Source organism: Chrysoperla carnea, chromosome 4 (assembly GCF_905475395.1).
Source record: "Chrysoperla carnea chromosome 4, inChrCarn1.1, whole genome shotgun sequence".
NCBI lineage: Eukaryota > Metazoa > Arthropoda > Insecta > Neuroptera > Chrysopidae > Chrysoperla > Chrysoperla carnea.
Genome location: NC_058340.1, coordinates 42,989,799 through 43,004,264, shown reverse-complemented (window position 1 = coordinate 43,004,264; position 14,466 = coordinate 42,989,799). Strand labels below are relative to the sequence as shown.

The window sequence follows — 14,466 nt, the reverse complement described above, 5'->3', positions numbered from 1 at the left end:
CTAGATTATGCAAAAACGTATGGGTAGAGATAGATATTTGGATAAAATTTTTGCTGAATCTAGTTATTTTTCAAAATAATTTCCTCCAAATATCGTTCGTTATATAACAAAGAATGGCTTCGTCATTTAAAAGGATTCGATTTCCTATCAACACCTTTCACAGAGGTCCTTTTTATACTTCACATTAAGGTTTTTCTGATTAAAACCCTTTGTTAAAACCCGGTACGAACTATTTAAACTACAAATGGAGTTAGCGGTGAGAGATGGATCATAAAATTTTTAAAATTGATAAGATTTCCATCTTAGTTTTATCGCTGTTTTTTTTTTATTACTAGTTAGAAATCGTGTTAAATGGGGATAGAATCTTAATAAGATTCTTCATTTAATCCAATTCTTAATAGCACTGTCACGCGTTTATCAAGACAGTTGTCATTATCTAGCCCTGAGCACATTCGATTTTGTATTTCTAAATGGAAAACAAAAACATTAATTACAGTTTCAAATATAATCAAATTCAATTCAAAGTGAATAAATAAACCAAATGAATAAATCAACTTAAATAAATATTCCTTAAATTTATTTTTATTAATATCATAATTATTAATTACAAATAATATCACTAAATTAATTAATGTGAATAGCGCGTTTTTTCTATTCAAAAAGTGAATTTTTTTAATCACAGAGCATTTTTTCTTATCTACACTACATTAATACGTCATTTAAAATTTTCCCAATTTTTATATACTATATATAAACTTAAAAATCATAAAAATACGAATTTATAAGCCTGCAACCGAATTTAGTCTGTAATATTTTTTTTAACAGAGATCTTTTAGCTAGCCCCGACCTTAGTCACTTTATTTTTTGTTTAAAATGTTCCACTAAATCTAAGGTCTAAGTCAAATACAAAGTATATATGTTCCAAAATAACATCACCTTTGACTCTTTTTTATTTTATTTTTGATAATCATTAACAATCATGGTTTAGCGCTTTTAGTACGGTTGCCACCGACACTTTTTGTACGAATTTTTTTCATTACAGATTTTGTTTTTTTTTTTTTGGATTTTTGTCAATTAATTATTCTTATTGATAAACATAATTGTAAATTTGATACTTGACTAACACCAAGTAGAGAAAAGTAAGTATCAAAAATAATTCAAGTTTTTTTTCTTCTCAAAAAGAGTAGGTGGCAGCCCAAGCAGGAACGCACATGACCGAGATTAAAAAATAAATACAAACAAACTATTTTTGGTCAGTTATTACGCATGATCAATTTAATGAACAACTTAAAAAAAACATTAAGGTAGTACCAGCATGGTATTTGCAGTTTCTATGTTAAAGCAATGGTACAATTTTTTTTTCGACAGAATTTAACGAAAAATTAAATTTAAGAATTTAATAATGCTTACTATTAATTCCCAAAGTTTCAGAAATTTTGACCGTTTAAAATGGGAAATAATTATGACAACGTCCCAATTTCGATCAATTTACGTCAAAATTAATATCTCGAAAGTGAAAATTAATTTCTAAATTTTTTTTTTAGAATTGTATTGTATAAACATTTTTTTCTACTTTTTCTTCAATATATAATAATATCATAAAAAACAGTTGGAGAGACCGGACATTTTACATGCTTTAAATGGGACATGACCCTCAAAATCGCGAACTTTGTCTTTAAATATCTCGCGATCTAAACGGTCAAAAATTATGAAATTTTAGGAATTCATAAATAAAGCTATTATAAACCCGAGAAAAAAAATTCGGCCAAATCTGTCGAAAAGTGATTTCATGCTGGTACTACCTTAACACATTTTTTTATAGAGTTGGAAAATCAACTTTTACGAATACAGTTTAAAATGAGTTAATAAAGTTAATAAGAGACAACTATAAGTGAACATACATTATTCAAACAAAGATAACGATACTACATGTCAGTAGTTTGAAGATGCATTCAAAATTCTTTAATCGTGCGTCACGATTTATCAATTAAAATAATATGGATAATTTGTTTGAGAAAACAATAAAAATAAAAACTTGCATCTCTGTAATATACAGTGTGTCGCAATTAAGATGAAGACATCATCATATTTTCGTTATTTATAAGAATATGGATTTGAATTTTTGCGCAGTCATACAGGGTTATGGGTCACATTTTTTAAGATACCTAACCGAAATCAGAACTGTAAACTCAGCCTACTACAAATTGACAAATAAGACCGATTCTTAATATTTTGTCTAGCATCAGACATGATTAGAGATATCGAAAAAAAACAACCAGAATTTACCCATTTTTATGACATAATTCGCCTTTTAACTTTTTTATTATTTTGATCTACACTCAAAATTATTACAAGTTTATTGAAATATTTGAATACATTACAGTATTAAATTATCAATTTGTCCAGTTTTTATATTCCATGGTACACTAGTTATAAAATATAAAAAAATAAACTGAGTTTAAAGTTCAGATTTCGGTTAACTACCTTAAAAAATGTAATCCATCACCCTGTATGACTGCAAAATTTCAAATCGATATTCCTACCCTATTATTGAATCTTTCGGAACCCTACTTTATTATTGAATCTTTCGACTTGAGAGATTGGGGGAAGTATTACACATTTCAAGACTGTTATATTCTTTAATATCTCGCTATCTCGAAAGTGAATCAATGGAGAATAGCAGCTTTGGAGGTTGATGTAAAATGTATTACTCCGAAAAATAATAACTTAATCTATTAATATAAGACCAACAAAAAAGAACAAGTTATTAAATTTGTATAAATAATTTAATTTTTTTCGCCTTTTTTTATTTTCCCAGTTGAATTATTCTTCAATAAGGCGCTTTTGTTGACCGCGCCGAAGTTGTTGACCAAGCAAAAGTTGTTCTACTTGGAGAAAAACATCACACCCAGATCTTAACTCTCAAGAGTGCTCAAAATTCAACTTAAGTTCATAGAGTAAACTTTTAAATTATAATTTATAAAATAGTTATAATTTAAAAAATAATAAACAACTTGTGTTAGATACTTTTTTTCGTAAAACTCTTAAATTCGATGGAATTTCAATGCAAAAATCTTTTTGAGCGTATTTTTGCTTTCGATTTTTAATTAATCCAGGTGGCTTTCGAAAAAGTATTTTGAGTAGTTGTTAGTTTTTTATAAGTGCTTTAAATTTTCTCCAAATTTAATATATTTTCGAAAAAATGCTTAAAATAATTGCTTGTTATTTCATAAAGAATGACTTCTTAATTTAAACATTTCCTCTGTCTTGCCTTTTATAAACATGAGTAAAATTTTAAATGATTCTGAAAGCCAAGGTTAAATTCTAGGAATGGAAAACATGACCTTCTTTAAGTAGATGTAGTTTTGCCAGTCATTTTCTTCAAAGAAAAATAATTAAACTGTGGAAATTAAAAATGGGGGCACTCTATATACCTATAAGCCGATATTGTATATGTCGATGATTTCTTGTAACAATCATTATATCAATTCCCCTACTTTATTAACTCCATGATAAAAAATTCATGCCTAAAAGTTTTCCTCAATTTTATAAATTTAAACAATAATATCGGACGGAATTGCTGACATTTTTTATTTTTTAAAAGTAATTCATTCAGTCTCTCATACGATTTCACTTTGCCAGTCAAAAATTTCTTTACGTATTATTTTCTAATTTCTTATTAAAATGCAAATAATGTGTGCAAAAACTTAACAATTTACTCTATTTACAATAGGTTTGTTTTATTTATAAAATTTAATTCAATTAGGACTAAACTTTAACCAATTTTTCACTATTTTCAAACAAAAATGTTTCCAATCTATTTAAAGTTACTTTTAAAGATTAATAGAGAAATAACCTTGAAATAGAAAACTGGCATAAAATTTGTAAAAGAAAATTGGCATGTTTATACGTCTAGAAAAACAAATTATCGATTTACACAAAAAAATTTAAATATTTCCTGCAGTCTTAAATTTTCTGATTAACTTCCATGACCATTACCTACTTGATGTTTCTGGCGTATTCTAAACTATTTTTATATTTCGTCAAAGAATTATGGATTCAAATTCAATTTCAAAAATTACATTTTTAACCTCAATCTGAGAAATTACTCCACAAACAAACAAAAAACTTTTAATTTTTTGAAGTAATGCGGTTCCAATAGATACGAGAAACCATAGGGAATCTCATTCAATATCTCAAAAGCTACGCAATCATCAAATGAACCCGATTTTTATCAAAATTTTGGGTAAAATTACCTTATGTACTGAGAAATAAAAAAAGTTTCTTCCGGAATTTGATAAAACTTACTATACTAAGATATTTTGACCCAAAAAATGCAAACATCTGATTCCTTTGACGATTGATCGAATATTTCCTATGATATCGACTGAAATCCTATAGGAATTCTTATATTTTCAGCGGTATCTCACGAAAGATAGATCGAACCGTCAAATGAAATAGATTTTTTGTATTTATTGAGTCGTTTTTTACCCAATATATGCTAAAAACAAATAAACCAAAAATAATTTCCGATTTTCTCAACAAGACAAGACAATCTTAACGATTTTCAACGAACTTGGAATTAAGATTTTCCAAAGTACGAGCTACCCTGTGTATTAAAAAGTTTTAAATTAGAAACATTTTTACGAACTGTACAATTTAAACTAGATTAACATAATTATAAGTAAAATAAAAAATAAAATATTTAAGACATTTTTAATTTTTTATTAAATGAATAAATAAATTTATAAAGTCTTGTTAACACTTGTTGTATTAACAGTTGCAGCTGGTGCACTTGTTAGACCTAAATTGTCACTACCATGTGATAATGATGATGATATTTGTCGTGTTGTTGTCGCACGTTGAAAATTTTTTGCCTTATCCGGATGTATACGATAAATATGCTTTAATAAATTACAATGCAATTTCGATACAAACACACAGTATGGACATTTTTGTGTTGGATTATTTGTACACTCATAACGTAAATGTCGCACTAACGAACGTCGATGTGTATAACGACGTCCGCATCGTTTACAATCATTACTTAAATCAGTATGTTCGTCATATTTAAATAATTCCTCGTATTTATTATTGATTTGATGTTGGTATATTCTTGGAATTTGTATAAAACGATAATCTGCAAAAATAAATTCAATATTAATTCGAAATATTTAACAATATTTTTCATTCATTGAAATGGTGTCTTAAATTTTTAAAAAGCATTTTTTTTATTAATATAATTTTTTTTTCTACCATTTACCTGTTTTATGCATTTTCATAAAATAATATTTCTTCTGAATTGTAGCCTAAAAATTTTTATAGACAAATAATCGATTGTAAAAGTTCATCAAGAATCAAAAATGGCGACTTAAAAAAATAAATAATTAAAAACCCGACTGCGTTAAATAAAATCTTAAAAGGAAGAAACAAGTCTAGTAATTTACATAGCCACTCTTACAGTTGGGGCCCATTATTGGGAAGATTTGAGTCGGTCTGGATTTTAATGAACCTCCGCTGTTAAAGTGGCTATCTAAACTGCTGGACTTGTTTCTCCCTTTTCGGATTTTATTTAACGCAGTCGGGTTTTTAATTTTTAAATTATTGATTTTATTTTAGACTTTTTAGTGTCCCAGCACTTAAAAACCAATCTCATTATACTATATTAAAACTTTAAAACCAATTTATTTCCTTATTAAAAAACATATGACATATATATTTTTGTTATCCCTTTTTAATTTTCTTTATTTTGATACTCTACTCGATAGAGTTTGTTAATTTTGTTTTATCTCGCTAAAAAAATCCGCCATTTTGTTTTGTTTTTTCAAAAACCTATCCAAGAACACTTGGATTTTTGAGACAAATATAATGATGCCTAAATGTTGAAATCCATCGAAGCGTTTGGAAAATACGAGGTAATAAAGAAATTTACAAACATACATATATACATACAAAATGTGCTTCCATAATAAAATATTATATTTTTTTAACAGCCTCACAAAAATATTTACAGTTGTTTAAATAGGATTTCTCTTACATCGTCCATCAAATATTATATTTTCGTACAATATCAATTGTCCAGGTGAATCAAAGGGTGTGGAAATTCTCCAAAATAGGAAAATATTGGAAAAGACAAAAATTACTAAAGGTCGTAAATGAAATTCCAAATCATTCTTTTGTGATCCAATTTGAACAAAATATACGTAAGTTGGGGTATAGTCTAATATAACAAAACGTAGTTATCAAATACGTCGCGCTTTTTCAAAGCGGGGGCTCTATCCCTGTAAATTTACCAACCATGCAATGGTGATCTATTTTTTCTTAAGGGTGTCAAATTGCCAAAGATATTCTTCGCTTTAAAAAAATTTAACGTATTAGATTAGTAACCATTGTGAGCCAATAAATAGAGAAAATTTAAAAAAAATTTAGGCCATACTTATAAATACTTTCTTTAATGCGAGACAATGTAAATACTAATATTTTTTTCGGAGTCAAAAATTGGAGTTTAAGTAAAATTTTAGTTTGGTGGAGAAGTATCTGTAACAGCACGGGGATAAATAAAAACATAAGAAACCGTTACACTGGGTAGAAAACACAAGCATCCAAAAATACAACATTGTTCCGACACATATATATTTACGAACATCTACCCAAATTATCCAAAAATTTTCAAATTGAATGGCGTCAAGTATGAAAGGTTCAGACAAGTAGTACTTTAATTGAATCAATAATAATAAAAACAAATATTTGTCTATTGATCCATTCAGCCACTTATCCTCTAAAATGCACAATCGATTACTCGCCTATTAATTAATTGATAAGGGGAAAATAATCGCACAAAATGATTTAATGTTAATTTTTATTTTATTTGTAAGATTTTGACATCAAATAATGCGGAAATTACATCAACTTAAAAATTTTTTCATCATTTTAGATAAAAAAAATTTTCCCAGAATTGAAATTGATTTTAATGAAGTTTCTTGTATTTAAAATGAATCATAAAGATAATTACTGCTGTAGGTAATGACGTCACATATAAATACTGTTATTCTCAGGCTATAAATTAAGTTAGAACAAATTTTCTCTGTTTTTAATTACTTTATTTATTGTTTCAATTTCTAAACTAATATCTTTGTATCACACATACATGACGTTGACCTATGACGTTGACAGACAATAGGAGGTCAATCCGATCGATGAAGTAAACTGTATCATTTAATACATATTTTTTATTTTCATTTTTTAGTACAACTACGTTGCAAGAAATGAAAGCCAAAAATGGCAAGCAAAAGAATTAATTTTGCATCTAGTCTATCCAAGACATCTTTCTGAGATAATTTAAAAAGTATAAATGTAAGCCAATAATGGATCCTTTGAACGATTATTTCATTCTGGCTAATGAAATTTTTAATTGGAGGTTTTGAAAAATTTCTTTTTTTGCTAAAATTGATTTTCTTTGCCTTTTTTTTATATTTTGCAGGCGAAATATACATAAACCCACATAATACAAATTTTTGCAATGGACCTGTTTCATATATGATAAATAAGTTCAAAAAAATATGTGATTTTTAGGCTGTTTATAATTTTTTATTGAGATAAATCCTAATGTTTAAATTTTGGAAGACTTTGCCATTTTCGATTTCTGTTTCCTCAGCTCAGAGTATTGAGCCAATGATCGAAACATATGATTTTTAAAAGATTGTCGCTTTTAACAAAGGGAATGTTAGGGGAATATTATAATTCCTTTCTTCTCAATTTTACTGATTTATCGTGTCAATTTTTTAAGGTCTTATTTCACATTATCGAACATCTCTCTAAATGTATTTTAATTATCAAGTGGCCTTCATCAGTATAAATATTAAACTGCTATCAAATAGTAACATCTTTAGAAAAAGCATTTACAACGAGCGACTATAAAGGCGAACCGTAGAATATTATTTGTAGTTGATTTTTTCAGGTGAATATCAGGAGGTGGTACTTGGTTGAAAAAATCTTGTATTTAAAAAAAATACTCAATCGATCTAAATAAGAATCCTTATTACCATTAAAAATTTAATGGAAGTTTTCTGTTGAAAAAAAATTGGGAATGGAATAAAGGAAAAAGGCGATAGTATAAAAAAATAAAATTATTATTTTTATTCTAATAGGGATGTCATCAAATTTTAATCGACAACTAATCAAAGACTATGACGAATATCACTCTGAAGTTAATTCACAATTCACGAATAAGAACAAAATTCAGGTTTTCACCTTGAATCCTTCTGAAATCAAGACATCAAAATTTTCCATAAATTTACGTAACCGATAACTCATTTACATTACGTCGCAATTTTTGTCGAGGTAACGGTTGGCCAGGATGCATTCGTGCAACATGCTTGATTAAATTACAATTTAATTTTGACGCTTTTGGGCAATATGGACATTTATTTGATGGTGCTGACATACATTCATAACGTTGATGACGTATTAATGTTTGGAAATGATTGTAAATTCGTCCACAATCTACACATTGATTTCGTTTTGATGGTATCAATAACTGTCCATTTGCATCGTAGCTTGGATAATCTATAAAATTTTAAAACAATCAAAACTTACAAATAACGTTCAGTTTCGAAATAGATAAATTACATATTTCAAATTTAAATTTTCTAGAAATAATTAAACCCACATATTAAGGCCTTGAATTTGAAATTCTAAATAACATTTTTCTATTAATTGTTCAGAAGGATCTTGAGGACATTCTAAATTTTTGTTTTTAAAACTCCAATCACGCAATACATCGAAATTTGAGTAAGTTAATAAAAACCGTGTTCCAGAGAAATTTTCAAAAGGTAAAGAAAATCCTCAGAGCATTTTACCTAGGTTCCCCAAAAAATGGCAACTACTTCATCAAGTTTCACCTGGTATTCTCCAAGAAATTGATGGCCCTTGTAAATAATTTTTTTACGAAAAACTACTATTACCAATGCCATTAATTTCAATCCTAAAATTCAAGATAGCTTTCACTTGTGTTTCGATGGGATTCCATGACTATCATTGAAATTTCGCTGGATTCACACAAAGCGAGGTTTATTCGATTATTTTATTATGCTACCAGTGCAAAAAATGAAACTAACTGAACATTTTGATGGTAAATTGAAAAAAAAAGTATATTTCAAATAAGAATTCTATTACAAAATCTTGATAGTCAAGGCTTTAGTGTAAACTTTTCCAAAATGATTTGATGATCTTTCAGATGTCATATCTGACCTCTGAAGCCTAAAATTTTAAAACGACAAATTATATAAATAAGTTTCATCGCCGATCAATGAACCCTGAAATAATAAAAATTTCTAAAAAGAAGCATACACTTGAAATACGTAGCATTTTTTATTTTTACAAAATTAATTTATAAATACACAAAAAAACAAAAAAAAAATGGAAGGGCATTTCATTTACAGATGTTTACTTGATCGATAAATTTTTGAAAAATAAAATAGCGTTTCATAAATAAGTTATTTTTTTACATTATCTTACATAATATATTTACTGTAAAATCATCTTAAAGTCTAAATTTATTGAATTTATTTTTTTACTCTTTTGCTGCGCTAAGTGCAAATGACTAATTAATTAATAATAACCTTTCACCAATAATATTTTATTAATTTTTCTCATAATTAGTGTATATACTAAATGTCTAATCTCAAGCGAAAATTTTAACAAAATTAGAATTACTGATTTCTACAAATTGAACAACAAATTTTAACATTGTCATTAGCTTTGTCCATTTCTTTTAAATTTTCGCAAGAATTTCTAAGAAACAAAAAATACTTTACGTAATACTTATATTTAGGTTTCAGGGATAGAAAAATACAAAGAACTTTGTTCAGTGTAACACTTTCCATGGAAGCTAATAAATTCGTCGGAAAATTTCGCACTTAAAAGCGCGTAAAACTCAACCAAACTGTACTATGACTTTACCAAAAGTAAAAACAGTGAGTGTACACTCATATTTCCCAAAATATCATGTCATTATATAAATTGATCATTTACAGTTTTCGCTGAATTTTGTAAATATAAAAATGGATAATGGGAAAAGAAACAAAACATTGTAGAATTTGGCTAACAATTTCTCTGATACTTTGAACTTCTGTTTCCCTTCCGTTACTCTCTTAAGGTCTTTATCCTGTTGAGCAAAATGCGCAGCTTTATAACAAAGTTCTGAGTAAATTTCCTTACTCTCCGTATTATTTCATGAACGTTACTAATGACTTAAAGATTTTGTCGCACGATGTACGTCCTTAACTATCAAACAAACAATAAAAAAGAACACAATAATTACGTAAAAATTACGTCGTGATTTTTAAGTATCTAAATAAAAATGTACAGTCTTTTAAAATTACGTAACTTGGGAATGATTGAATAAAACTTTAAAAAAAATTAGTAACTGGTTTTCAAAGTAAAAATTTTATAGGAATATTAAATTACTAACAGAAAAACCAACTTTCTAAGAATCATTAATATTATTTGAAATTATTAAACTTGATAATTATTTCTCACGGAATCAATTTTCATTCTGATTAATATATCATGGAAACAAACCAACCAAGGGCACAAACCAAATTAAAATGGTGGTAAAGTTTAAAACCATTATATATCACAATGCGATTGAGAAAAATAAAATTCAGTTCACGAATAATCCCTAATACCTCCGACAAAATGAAAATGATTTATTTTCCACTCGATCTGTAATAATTAATACATTTTAAAAATCGAATTTCCGTGGTTTATTTTCAAAGGAATCAAATTTCGGTGGTTTATTATCGAATGTGTTATAATCACTGTATCTACGATTCATAGCAATTACAAATTCTCGCGAATTTACCATCGTATGCTCCGGATGCTTAGTACCAATGTGTACTTGTAATGAACTTTTATGTTTAGTTTTATGCGGACAATGTGGGCATTGAAATTTCGGTTCTTTCCCACATTCAAATTTCAAATGTCGTTTTAAGTTTTTACTATAATAATAAATTTTTCGACAGCGTGGACATGGAAATGTATCTCTATCTTTGCGGTCATCCAAAAAACTTCGGCGGCCAACAACTATTTCCGGATTTAATCGAAACAGCAAACTTGGATCTTCTAAGCCATAAAAATTGTCTGAAAAATGTATTTTCAATTAGTAATTTTAAGTAAAGATGATTTGTTGAAGGACAAGTAGGGTGTGATTTGTTTTTCTATCTACAAAATTTGCAATTTGTAAAATAAAACATAAAATATATTTACATAAACAATTTAAAAATTTTCATTACTACATTAATTTGTGCACACTTGATTTTTCTGAAAAAGACAAAAATAACATAATTAATAGAAAATGGATGCTAAATATTTTAAAATAATTTAAGAAAACATCTACTTACCGTTCACATATTAAAATTTATTTACTAATTTCACAACTGTAGCATTTTTTTTACACAAACAAAGAAATATCAAAAAGTTTCAAATGGAAATTTACTAAATTTATACAAAAATGGCTGAATTTTTATTATAACTATCATGATTTTTCATTTAAAATAATTTTCCAATAAAATTTTAAAATTAAACTAATAAATATTTAATATAAAAAAAATTATTTGACATGTTAAAATATGAATACCACTTGTTGATTAGCACTGGGAAGCGTCATTATGGCCGACTTCTAACCTACTTTCAAATGATCTATACGAAGCTTTCTCTTTTCTAACCAAAAAATACAAATTGAAACATATTTTTGGATTTTACAAAAAATTTAATGAATTTTTCGATAAGAAAACTAATAAAAACGTAAAATTAATTCAAAAAAGTGTGTGTTTATATAGTAGATCGATAATATAACCTAAAAAACAGTAATCAATACATGCATAGACTCACCGACCGCCGACTTAATATACAATTTCCATATTTTCACTGTTATTTTACACATAAAATGTATTTGAAAACGTAATTTTTGTTATAAAAACACATTTCACAACACAATTCATTTATTTATCACTATAAAAAGCACAAAGCACGCACTTAAAAAGCACAGGTCAATTTTCTCATTTCACTCTAATGGAAAACTTCCGAATTATGAATGATCGGGTCACTGACACTTCCCTTCCACTTGTAGCCATTTTGAAAATATCACGGAAAGTAATAAATCGCACAATCAAAATTTAAACTTTTACAGTTAAACTACTTTTAAATAACTATTCAATATTTATAAATTTTTTTTAACATACATTTTTTCGCACTTTCTTTTTTAAAAGTTGTTTGAATATTTTTTTTTTACGAATTTATTTTTTGAACTACTAGAGTAATTTTATTTACAATAAATTTTTTATTCTATCTGAAAATAATTTTACTGAATTTATATTGTTTACTTAATGGAAATTTTTATTAAATTTCAAAGAAAACGTGTTTTGATAAAAAAAAAACATTTATTTCCATTTAAGTTAAAATGCTTACTTCATTTTTATATATTTATTCTTTATTAAACATAAATTTTCACTGTTCCATTAAAATTTTCCTCTCAAAACAATAATTAATACAAACATGGGTTACTAATTTAAAAATAACACTTTTTGAATATAGTTTAAGCTATGATGGCGCCACTTTACAACTTCTTAGATAAATAAAGTTTTATTTTACACCCTTGGAGTTATTATTTTACAAGATTCACCCTTATAACTTACTTCACAAGTACCCTTTAATGGCCTTTAACCTTTCTCTTCTTTAGGCTTTTTCTTAATGGACGAAAAAACATTTAAAATTTTAAAAATCAAGTTCAAAGAATTTATTTCTTCAAGAATAAAACGCTAGAACCTTAGACTTGAATTTTATACTTTATTAAACCTACCCCATTTAATTTTTTAAAAAAAATAATGTTATATAAGAAAATGCTTTATTCAAAGAAAATTTGTTTACAAGTATATTCTAATATTTATGGAAAAATAATATCTCACAAATAATTTAACCAAAATTTTTTTTAAATAATTTGTAAAAATACTCAACAAATTTTTTACAATGTAACAATTCATATTTAAACTCAAGATTAATCTGTTTGCATTTCGATTCTATTCAAATCGGGAATTGTCTCATATTGATAATCTGATTCAGGAATCAATTTAATATCCACTGAATGTTTGGTTGAAATATGCGCCTTTAATTGATTGTTTCTTTTGCATTTTGCTGGACAAAATGGGCACTGATATTTACGTGTTGTACCACACTCTAATCTCAAGTGCCGCGTCATATTTTTCTTTTGAGAATAAATTTTACCACAACGTGGACAACGAGACCTATTTCAAAAACAAAAAACAGCGAAATTATAATATTATTTCCCATGCTTTTAAATTATCGTCTAATACCTTGAAATGTGAGTGCCAGGTTTCGGTTTCATATGAGCAGGCCATTTTCGTTTCTTTTTCTGGTTGGTTTGCGAAATTTTCACATCAGAAGTATTTTGATATTGTAAAAACTCAGAAATTTCATAGATGGTATTTTCATCATTTGCATCTTCCTCTATTTTTGAATCTTCATTGATATTATTATCATCGAACATCTCTTCTTCATCTTTGTCGCTAGTAGATTTTTGAATTCCTAAAATTAATCTCGCTTCCTCATCTTCTTCTAAATATTCTGCTTCACAATTTGAATCCCAATCATAACATTCGTAATTCGTAGATGATTCTACAACAAAAAGTACAATGTAAGAAATATTATAAATTATTTTTATATTAAATTTTACGCAATCATTCATACAAAATAAATAAAATTACAGTTACAATTAGAAAAATATATTTTATTAAACTTATAAATTTTTGTATAAAAATATTGTTATGGTAAATTATTTTATAACATATTGAACTCACAAAATATTCGAAACAAAAGAAAATCTTTATTAATCACAATATTTATTATTGAAAATCAAAAACCGAATTTACTGAAACGAGAGTTGTACATTCTAAACGCTTATGCAATGTTCACTACTTATTTGAAATGTAGCTTGTCTATAATAAACTAAAAAAATAAAATGTATACTTATTTTAAAACTAAATAAAAAATAGTAAAATAATGAAAAATTATAATTATTTATCGATAAATCATACGTAATTAATATATTTCTTTTAGAAATAACAATTATTATAGATTTTACATGTAAACTTAACATGTCACACTTTACAAAATGGCGTAAGTAATATTAGAATAACGAATATCTTTATCATTTTTGCAAACTGCTTATGTTTTTGGATTGATTATTAAAAAGTTTATTTTATTTGTATAAACTTCTTGCCGTTCATTAACAATGAGTTGTAAGATTGATGATCAAACGCCGAATGAAGTTCATTCCCGAAAATTGATGTTGTTTACAAATTTGCAATTTGATGCAATTGTTTTAGATTCGTTTTGATAGGTATTTACCTTTTACATTATATTTGTTTTTTCATAAATTTTTTAACGACG

At 26.6% G+C, this 14,466-nt stretch overlaps 1 protein-coding gene across 11 annotated transcripts in view; it reads right to left on the bottom strand.

Moving 5' to 3' along the window:
- The window catches only part of LOC123299073 (longitudinals lacking protein, isoforms A/B/D/L), a 422,122-nt gene that overhangs the window by 133,610 nt on the left and 274,046 nt on the right, over positions 1-14,466 (bottom strand). Inside the window, exons 5-6 of one of the 11 annotated variants that reach the window (XM_044881234.1) lie at positions 13,371-13,692; positions 13,054-13,301 (exon numbers count right to left, since the gene is read on the bottom strand). The exons of 9 other annotated variants lie outside the window; for them this stretch is intronic. In XM_044881234.1, coding sequence (XP_044737169.1) covers positions 13,055-13,301; positions 13,371-13,692 — 569 coding nt within the window. In that variant the 3' untranslated portion in view covers position 13,054. Of the gene's footprint in view, positions 1-10,729; positions 11,143-13,053; positions 13,302-13,370; positions 13,693-14,466 lie in introns of those variants that run through there. One more of the 11 variants, XM_044881244.1, reaches the window with a different exon arrangement.